This window comes from Diabrotica undecimpunctata, chromosome 7 (genome assembly GCF_040954645.1).
Source record: "Diabrotica undecimpunctata isolate CICGRU chromosome 7, icDiaUnde3, whole genome shotgun sequence".
Lineage (NCBI taxonomy): Eukaryota > Metazoa > Arthropoda > Insecta > Coleoptera > Chrysomelidae > Diabrotica > Diabrotica undecimpunctata.
The window spans coordinates 56,664,143-56,675,632 of record NC_092809.1 but is presented as its reverse complement, the minus strand read 5'-3'; the positions used below and the strand labels follow the sequence as shown (position 1 = coordinate 56,675,632).

Sequence of the window (11,490 nt, the reverse complement as noted above, 5' to 3'; positions counted from 1 at the left end):
TCCAACGAATCTTGTTTATTCAGTCAACCGCCTCCTCAAATTCCAACTTCTAATGAGAATCACAACCCTACATTAGAGACGCCTCAAACCTCAACGTCTAGTTTTGCGCCGACGTCTCTAATAAACGCTAACCTTTCCACACAATCACGTTTAACATTCTCGTCTGTATTATTATCAACATGTTTGATACACATTAAAGATGTCTACGGTAATTTTCAGAAAGTTCGTATCCTACTGGATACAGGCTCGATGGCTAATTTTATTTCAGATAGTTGTTTTCGGCGCTTAGGTCTTTCCCGTAATAATTTATCAATCCCAGTGGAAGGTCTAAACGGAATGTCGACGTGTACCACTCAGGGTACCACGTTCTGTCATATTAAACCGTGTGATCGTGATGGCCCGATCTTCTCGTTGGGCGCAATCATTGTGAAAAAGGTGTGTTCAAATCAACCTAAGGTATTTATCAATCCTCACGATCTTATTCATATACGTGGTCTGAAATTAGCAGATCACACATTCTATCAACCCGGTCCGATAGACATGCTGATAGGTGCTGAATTAGTTCCTCTCTTTTTAAAGTCTGGTCGAATTCTTGGCGAACCAAACCAACCTGTCGCTTTAGAAACCATTTTCGGTTATGTGCTACAAGGGCGAGTCTCTACGGATCTTTCAAATTGTAATTTTACCGCTTTACATACGTCTATGGATACAAACATAGATAGTCTTTTACAAAGGTTTTGGGAAGTCGAAAATATATCTAAACCTGTCATTTTGTTCCATGACGATCAAGTGTGTGAAAATATTTATAAGGCATTTACTTTCCGAGAGTCAACAGGCAGATTTTCTGTTCCTCTACCGTTTCGACAACCCAATCCTGTCTTTTGCGATACTTATTCTCAAGCATATCGTCGTTTTTGCATGTTAGAGAATCGTTTTAAGAAAATTCCGGATCTCAAAGAAAAATATGTTGAGTTTATGAATGAATATATTACTTCCCAACATATGGTCCCGGTTCCTGAATCCGATTTTAAATCGCCTACCTCGTATTATTTTGCTCATCACGCAGTTTTCAAAAAACAACTTGTTAATTCGTCTCTTGTTTCCAAAATTCGTGTTGTCTTCGACGCCAGTCTACGTGACGTTCGAGGTGTGTCTCTCAATGATACTTTATATATAGGTCCTAAGCTTCAAAAGGACATCTCTTTGCTTTTACTTAATTTTCGATATTTTCGTTACTGCTTCACGTGCGATATAAAGCAAATGTATCGACAAATTAACGTAAACAGAGAATTTTGGAATTATCAAAGAATTCTCTGGAGGTCGGATTCTTCTAAACCTCTCCAAGAATACTTTTTACGTACTGTTACGTACGGTGTTTCTTCTTCACCTTATCTCGCATTAAAAACCTTGCAAGAGTTAGCTAAGTCGGCAGAGTCTCGTTTCCCTAATGCTTCACAAGCTTTAACGCGACATTTTTATATTGACGACGGTCTATTAGGAAGTGATTCTCTGTCATCTACCCGCTCTCTACAGTTAGAGCTCATTCAACTTTTAAAGCTCGGGGGTTTTGAGCTAGGCAAATGGGCCAGCAACCATCCCAGTCTACTCCAAGATTTTGGCTCCGATATTCTGACATCTTGGTTGTTTGATAAAGAGGAACCTTCCGTTATTAAGGTGCTAGGCCTGAAATGGGACCCGTCGACTGACGTCTTTTCTTATTCTTACTGTCCCCTTGACAAAACTTGTACAAAGCGGGCTATTCTTTCGGAAATTAGTCGTATTTTTGATCCTCTTGGTTTCATCTCCCCGTGTCTTTTAAGAGCCAAACGTCTGCTACAACAGTTGTGGCAATCCAATGTATCTTGGGATGATGAACCACCTGAACAAATACAACAGGTATGGCATCAGTTTAAAACCGAGTTACCTGACCTTGCAAACATTCAAATCCCTAGACACTTCGGCTTTAATAAATCTTCTAAAGTTGAGATTCATGGATTCTGCGATGCTTCAGAGTTAGGATACGCCAGCGTTGTATATTTCCGATTTAGTACTTCTGATAAATTTGAAACTGTACTTGTGTGTGCTAAATGTCGAGTTTCTCCTCTGAAGACACAATCTATTGCAAGATTGGAACTGTTGGCAGCTGTATTGCTGGCGGATCTAGTCGCCTTCATTAAAGAGTCGTTTAAGCATATCTTTTCTTTTTCCGATATTCATGTTTGGTCGGATTCCACAATTGCTCTTACTTGGGTTAATTCTTCTCCGCATAAATGGAAAACCTTTATTGCCAATCGAGTAAGACACATACAAGAACTTATACCATGTTCTTCTCGGCATTATGTGCCATCTAACCAAAACCCTGCTGATTGTGCTAGTCGTGGTTTGACACCGGCACAACTACTACAATTTTCACTCTGGTGGCGTGGTCCTGATTTTCTTTCGAAGTCAAGGGAGTGTTGGCCCTCTCAAGTTAATTTTCACTCCTCCCACTCCACGGAAATGTTAGAAGAAAAATTGCCCACTGTATTATCATTGATACCGGTTATTCCGGATAATATCATCTCTACTTTACTTTCAAAATTTTCATCCCTGATAAAAATTCAGAAAGTCATGGTTTACGTCTTAAAATTCGTGGCTAAACTTCAAAGAAAAAACAATGCTGCATCTTTCGATTCCCTGAACAGTCATTTAGAGATGGAATCTGCGTTACGATACATTGTTAAGCACGTACAAGCTGACGTTTTTTCGGATATTTTCCTCAAAATTCAACAAAATTCGCTGTTACCCAAACCTTTTCGTAAACTCGCACCCTTTATTGATGAATATGGTCTTTTGAGAGTAGGAGGTCGATTACAAAAGTCTAGGTTGTCTTTTGATGTAAAACATCCATTGCTATTACCCAAAACTCATCGTCTCACCGATTTAATCATCGAATGGACTCATCAAACGCATCTGCACCCTGGTTTAAAGGCTATGCATTATTTATTGCTTCAACGTTTTTGGATTCTGTCTCCGAAAAGTGCCATTCATCGCTGTTTGTCGAAGTGCATTCGTTGTTTTAGATGCCGACCTAAATCTTACAACCCCTTTATGGCAAACTTGCCAACTGTCCGAGTTTGTGTGGATTTTGCAGGACCATTCTCGTTATTAATGTCCAAACATAGAGGTGCAAAAACATATAAAGGATATGTTTGTGTATTCGTGTGTACGAGTACAAAGGCCATTCATCTGGAAGTTACTTCAAATCTTAGTTCTGAGTCCTTTTTGGCTGCCTTTCGTAGATTTGTATCTCGACGCGGTAAGTGCCTAACCATTAGGAGTGATCAAGGTACCAATTTTAAGGGAGCCAGCAACGAAATCATTAAACTAGCTCAATCTGCTGCTGAGACTCTTTCTATTACCTGGGATTTTAATCCACCCGGTGCCCCTCATTTTAATGGGTTAGCCGAGGCTGGGGTCAAATCATTCAAGAACCATATGTATCGTGTTTTGGGTACACAAATTTTGACTTATGAAGAGTTCTATACTCTTATGACTCAAATCGAGGCAGTTCTTAACTCCCGCCCTTTGTGTGCAGCAATCTCTGACCCTAATGACTTGCAGGCACTGACTTCTGGTCATTTTTTAGTTTTTGAACCCTTAGTGGATTCAATTCCCGATCCAGATCTAAGCGCTTTAAAGATTAACCGTCTGAATCGTTGGCAGTTAATTCAACGGATAAGAGGGGACTTTTGGAAAAGATGGTCTAAAGAGTATACTCATTCTCTTCAAGAGCGATCTAAATGGCATAGTCCAACCCCATCTCTCATTAAAGGTTCTCTAGTCCTCATAAAAAATGAACAACAGCCTCCTCTTCGCTGGCAATTGGCCAGAATCATTGAGTTGCATTACGGCACCGACGGTATTGTACGCGTTGTTAGTCTGAGGACAGCTTCAGATGGCATCCTACAACGTCCGGTGGTCAAGATCTGTCCACTACCTATTTGTTAACAACTATATTTCTCTTCATTTCTATTGTTATTATAGTAATAGTTAAGTGTTTGTTTTTTGTCCTTATCATTGTAGTTGTTTTTAAAAACATTCACTTTGGGGCGGAGAATGTTTGGAAAAGTATCAAGACTGATTTAAATATTTTATTTTTAATATTCAGAATATGACCTTATTTAGTTTTAAATCTTTTATTCAATCATAGTATATTAGCTAAGTATAATATGGCTTTAGTTCATCCTTTAAATTCTCGAACTCAAATTGGCTGATTAATTATTGTCAAGTTCTGAGAATTCACTTGTCTGAAAACAACATGTTTTTGGGAAACATTTATCAACCCAAACACGTCAGAGTCCTTAAGGAAACGTACCCATTCTTTGTGTAGAAAATTTAAAATGCCACTTTAAGCTTAATTTACGGCTATTCACGGAGGTCCTAAGAACAGAAGAACCACCCCAATGGATTCGCGTACATACATATTTTGTTTCGTATGATCGGCCACTTGACAACAACCTCTCATCGTGGACAGAAGCAAGCAAGCCAGCATCGGGTGTGCATCCCATTTTTACCCTTAGACCTTAGACTCCGAGCGAGGCCCAACCACAGACAAAAGGTAAGTGAATCTTCTATTGAATTGACAATTAGATATTAAATCTGCCAATTGTTATTTGAATTGCATTTTATTTTACATATCTATTTACGAACATTTGCTATTTTTCGCTAATTTACTTACAAACAAATTATTTCATTTTTTCGTTATTATTATTTATTGATTATCATTTAACCAGCGACTTCATTAAGTTTTATACAAAACAATAATACTAATCTAGATTTTAGTTGCATATATTGCATGAGATAGTATGAGTAGAACATTATAAGCAGTTAAGAAAGGTAAGGTAAACATCAAAATATAAAAGAAATAAGTAAACATTTAGTAAGACCAATCTAGACATCTATTAAGTATAAAATTTACACAAGATGAAAAGAAAACTGCACAAAATTATACTCAGTTGAACTGAAGAAGAAAAATTAGTCATAAATATACTTTGATTTAAATCCCAACGTTATGCACCTGTTAGAATAATAAAGTAATCTATACAGAAAAATTGTATAGAGCAAAGTTATACAAGAGGGTATAAAAACAAAACCTTTCCATTGTCGTTTCAAAGAGACATAACCCTACACCAGATTTCGAAATAGTAGTATGCATAAGGTTAAATCTACCTTGTAAATGCAATAAAAAAAATTTCATTAAAATATAACACTCATATTCTCATATTTGAACCCACTCAACGGAAAAACAAGACACTTGCACTAGGTATGAAAATTAGACATAAGTTATTACCGCAATAGTTTTAATAACACCATAAAGGTAATACAAGTAGCTAACTTGCAAAGGTAAGAGATAATGTGTTATTAAACGAAGATAAAGATAAGTAAATAACAATCAAACTTGTGAAAGGTAGTAGATAAATTTTCTAGTAAAGGTTCTCATAACTAAATATTTTATTGAAAAGTCCATAAATAACGAAGATATTTGTTAATGCAGGTAATAAAAATATGTATAAGCTTAAAAAAAGAGATAAGAAGATAATTTAAAATATATGCAATACAAGATATATGTAAGTTTAAATTACACTTAAAGGTAAGATATAATAGTATAACTGCAAGTTTTACTCAAAAGATATATTTTTAATATGCATTACTGATTTTCATCGTAACTAGAATCAGTGACATCTAATTTGATATCCCTGACATGAAAATTTCCAAGATCATTTTCATCTAGATCCTTTAAATTGTAGACTAATTTAGACAAAACTTTATTGACAATACCAGGGACAAATTTTGGCGCTAGTTTTGCAGAGAAATCATCGACAGCTTTTGATAGGACAAAATTTTTCTTCCAGACTTTATCACCAACGTGATATTTGACATCACGTCTACGAAGGTTATACCTGCTAGAATTCGTCGCATAAGAGTGACGTATTCTCTTTTGCACATCTTTGAAAATAGAAGACATACTTTTTAGTGGTCTTGGGTCGAATAGCTTGTTATTAATATTAATGACATTGCTTGCTTTGTCTTCTATTGCACCAAAGAAGGAACCGTTCAAAGGGATATTTCTGGCAAAAGTTAGAAACGAAGGACTAAATTGTGTAACTTCGTGTTTGGCTAGGCGAATAGCCTGGGCAATCTTAAAGAGGGACAATCTCAAATTCAAGAGGGACAACTGTTTCAGAGAAGCTTCTGTCTGATGCTTCCCGAGACAAAATTCCACTAAGGACTTTTCTTTTTTCATCGACAGTAGAAGGAACCTCAAGATCTCTAATAATTAACTCATAGGTTAACTCATCAGTTTTCAAATGCTTATGGTTTATGGTAGCCATTTTGTAAGATTATTTAAAAAACAATAATTTATGTAAACCAACAAGTAACCAAATCAACTTTAAAGATAAAGATAATTAAATTTAAGAAAATAATATAAAACTACTATTTTATATTTAATTAAGTTTTAACACTACCCAACAACACATGAACTTGTCAAGGTTAATGATAACCAGCAGACAAAAAAGGTTGGTGATCAAAAAAAACTATCAGTAAAAATTAGATAAAAAATAAGTATAAAAAAGTAAGTAAGTAAGATAGAAAATAGATATTATCACTGAAATTTAATAAATTTACTACTCAAAATAGGAAGAAAAATGTTAAAGATAATAACAGCAAGAAAATATAAAAGTACTGTTTCAACTAAATACAAGAATGTATGCATTACTCAGAGTATATTACGTTGGGCGCCAATTTGTAACTTGCAACGAACATTCATTGGACGTCAATCTATGACGTGCCATCGAATATTCAGTGGGTGCCAATTTGTAACCCTTCGAGGCTCAATTTGTAACATCCCAACGTTGAGCTGCTGTTGTCAACTTGTAACCGCAAACCTTAGTTTGCTGCTACAACCCGACTAACATCACTAACAACGTTGGAGTGACAAATCGTTTCCCGTTGGAACCAATTTTTAACGTCATAACACCTAATGTATCAATTGCAAAATTGCTACATTAGACGTTATACGAAACACTCCCTGGCTAGCTCACTCAGGACGTGAATATGGCCTACTCTGGAGCAACACACGCAAACAAGTAAAAAGAAGAAACAATACACAGTTAAATGAACACATGTTTATTAAAATATTAAAAAAAAAATGACAGAAAAATACATGTTTAAATATGATATTGAATTTAAATAAAAATTATTCGACTTCTTGCTACAGTGTTACATTATAGTAGTTAAAATGCTTGTCACCAAATCCTAGGTTTTATCCTGGTCTTTTCTGCTATGGTTGTTAGCAAGCCATGTTGTTAGCTGTGGATTTTCTTATCCTGGAGTCAACTCTCCTATCGGAATGATAGTGCCATTCTCAGGCCGGTTGGTCTTCTGGATGTTAATATAATTTGACCCGCACCTGAGAAATGTATCCCGGAGGTTGACTAAAATGAAGAAAAACACACCTTGCTTCAGAAAATGGTGAAACCAAAATGAGAGACCTTGCTTGGGGGATGAATAGGTAACCAATCAAATTTAACAAAATTATATCATTATTCACCCAAGCAAGTCGAGAAACAATTCTTATTTATGTATTTATTAAAATTATTATTATTATAATTATTATTAAAATCAAAAGATATTATTAAGGATTTAAAATTAATATTTAAAACTATAAAAATATTTGTAAAACTTTAACATATTATATTAAAGAAACTATATATTTCTTATCGCTAGTTTTTTATATAAAATAAAAAACATAAGAAATATCCAAAAAAAATATGTACCTACTTACATACCATAATCATAAATAATGATCTTAGAATTTTCAAAGTTAAAATTATAAAAAGATTTTTATACAACAGGTAGAATCAGGAAACCGATAAAATATATTATACTCTTACCTCCTAATCAGGAGACGACACAACAATTGGTTATTGTACTTTTACAGAAGTCATGAAGAAAATCGACATTTTTAGAAATAGAAGCCATTATATCGAGTTTTGTATCGAACGGGAAGGGGGAAATGTCAACAAAAAGGAGTCTTTGACAGACAGCTAACCATCAATGCAATGAAAATGTCACTAGCATTGAACTAAACAGAGAATAAAGATGGCACCTTTCGTTCCAAAGTAACAGAAATAGAGATGAAAATAAAATTCATTCTTTAGAAACTTGAGTAAAAGATAAAAATGATGATTATTAAGAAAATAGGAAAGGTAGATACTGAAATATATATATATATATATATATATATATATATATATATATATATATAAAGAAGATAGATTTGGACGCCAACTGGTTTTTATACCAAATACCAGTAAAAATAAAAAGAGAATAATGAATCAATTAAGTAACGACATAATTCTGATACAATCTATATCTGAGAAAATATATAGAAAAATAAGAGATACAATGGAAGATATAGAAGAATGTGAATTATGACAGAAGATATGGAAATTGGAGAATAGAATTAACGAAATATATTAACATAAGAAAGAAATCAGGCAATGTAGCAGTTATAACGCTACAATTATTGCTTTGTATTTTTTTCGGCTCCTCACGTATTTTGAGTTGGATTCTGTTTGATAATCTGTTTCGATATCCTCTTCGCTTTCTATTTTTTTTTAATCTTTTACACATTCTATTGTCAAGTTCTTTTTCATTATACATTTCACCGTCTTCTTCACTTTCTATTTCTGAAATAACGCCATCATCGCTTTCCTCAGTGTAACACATATGACACATGAATAAATCCTCATCATCTTTTTCAGGAACATGAACGTTATATTTTTTCGGAACACACCGTCGATGAATTCTTTTCTTGCAGCTATTACATGTTAGGTAATTATTTTTTACTGTTCGAGCCTTGCACAGAAAACATGAATTATTTTTGTCGGTATCTCGGGCAGTATTTTTTAAAGCTTTTGCTGCTGCACTCTCTTCTCTTTTTCGTTTTCTCTACAATTTCTCATTTTCTAATTCTAATTTTAACCCTACAATGCTCAATTTTTAATTTTAGATTAGAAAAAATTATATGTATAGCTATTTTATAAAGAAGTCCGAAAAAAATGCTTAAAAAAATTTAAAGTTATTTATTTTTAAATTTCAGGACATTTTCGGTAATGTATCAAATTTGATACAAAGTGCATTTGGTCAAAATTATATATAGGAAATAAAATACTTAAGCACCTTTATAGTATAATATTTTTATTGATGAAATTGAAAGAAACAGTTTGAATCCTTATTAAAACATAAGTGCAAGCCACATTTGTCACATATAACGTAGGTTAATTTTTTACAATTTGGCTTTTTGCATCGGATTCGATCGCTAGTATAGATTGGCCAATGTCCTACAGCATCTGTTCGAATATCTTTTGGAGGAATATAGCTTGTTGGCCCGTTCTTTTTCTTTAGCATATTGTATATCCTTAACTTGTAGATGGTCGTCCTCGCTCATTTTCTGCTGAATCTTCCACTTCTGCTCCACTCAGCTCATCTTCAAATACCACTGGAATATTTGATACGTCTATATTTTCTACATCTGCATCATTATTTAAGTCTTCAATATCACTTACATCACAATCATCTTCACTATTATCCCAATTGTCGACTATAACTTGCAATTCTTTATCTGATAAAGGCCTCTTCATATACCAGCAAGACATCTAAAATGATACCCAAATTACATTATGTATCATAAATGATACAAACAAATTTTTTACCATACCTTTAAAAATAATAGTAGATGCTAAATAAAACTAATGCTGAATGACTTGTGGATGTGTAATAAGCATAAAACGCAATTTTGCACATTCAATTTTGATTAATAACCACCTATAGAAAATTTTAAACTCAGCGTTATCGTCAACACGACGGTTAAGTGATAATTGACTAATTCGCGCGTTTTATGAAATATTAGACGACGTTGCAAGGTTACAAAATGTGTATAATATAATAGAGTGGTATATATCGAATATGTTACATAGTGCTGTTTGGACTTATATTATTTCACTGTGTTATACATGTAAATTCTCGGTATGTGTCATATAATGATACATTGAGCAGTGTAGGGTTAAGGCACGTTTCTTTTCAAAACTCTCTTGATACTCTCTTGATGTTATAGCAAATGAAACTCTTTCGGTATTACGTTTATTCTTTCTTGTTGATTTTTCTGGAACTATTAAGTAGACACCTATACTTTTACTAGTAGATGGCAAACTATAGATAATGTCTTTATCAGGTTTTATGACAATATTTTGTGTTATATTAATTTTTTGGTCTTTTGAAACTTGATTTTCAGATGTATTTAAATCAGCATCCAAATTTATTTTAATTTCTGGTGCACCTGAAGGTTGCACAAGTGCAAGATTGGGTGGATCTAGTCCAGGTTCAGTCTCAGTCGAGTTCGATACCTGATTATTGAATGATCCTGGCACATCTCTCATTTCCAAGTCAACTTTTTTATTATCTGGCCACGAATCTGGTTTTTCAAAATAATTCCATATTTTGTATAAAGTCAAAAATTCTTCAGTAATGCCTTCCTTAACCAAAAGATCATCAAAAGATTGAAATCTTTTGATTAAATCTTCTCCAGCCAAACTGACGAATGTTGTATGGTCCATACGAGGGAGTAGCTTTTTTACCTAAAAATGTGTTAAACTTATAGCTAAATAAAAAAGTTTTTATAATATTACCTCAGGACGCTCTTTTTTATTTCCCAAACATTTGGTGTAATCAACTGCATCTGGATTGAAAGAGAATAAACCACACACACGAAATCCATTAATTAAAGTGTCCCTCTTAATATTATTCGCCACTACTTTTTCCAATAGTGGAGCAAATGTCATTTTATTTACAACTTCTCCAGGATTTTGTTCGTAAAATTCTCTGATGGCCTTTTTCCATCCCACTTTTACGGGCCTGAATACTGCAACATCACAAGGTTGAAGAATTTGGGTTGCATTCGGATATAAGGCTATAACTTCAATGTTCAGTTCATTGCAAAGTCTACTTAACTCATAAGTTAAATGAGACTTATGTCCATCTAAATATAATAATACAGGGAACTGTACATTATTTTTTAGCAAGAATGGATGGAATACATTTTTCACATAATCATAAAACGTTTCTGCCGTCATTCACCCATTATCGGATCTTCCAATGCCCCAATCAGGATCTCTGACAGTCTGGCTTATTTTTTCTGGAATTCGCTTATACGGATAAATGATCATAGGTGGACAAATTATTCCGGATGCAGAAAACGAAAACATGACAGTGATGCTTTCCTTAGATGATCGCTTTTCCACAGAATAAACATTTTTCGAGCCTTTTCTAGCAAAAACTTTGCCAGTTTCTGGGCAAATCTGAAAACCGGATTCGTCACCATTGTAAATTCTTGAAGGGCCATTAATGATTAAATTTTTGGAAACAAGATAACTGTTTATATCTTTG

The 11,490-nt window shown here is 33.9% G+C and overlaps 1 protein-coding gene across 1 annotated transcript; it reads left to right on the top strand.

The window, feature by feature from the left end:
• The first annotated feature begins 336 nt into the window (after positions 1–336).
• Positions 337–3,990, top strand: LOC140446386 (uncharacterized). Its single transcript, XM_072538932.1, has one exon. The coding sequence runs from the start codon at positions 337–339 to the stop codon at positions 3,988–3,990; it is 3,654 nt and encodes a 1,217-aa protein (XP_072395033.1).
• The last annotated feature ends 7,500 nt before the right edge of the window (positions 3,991–11,490 follow it).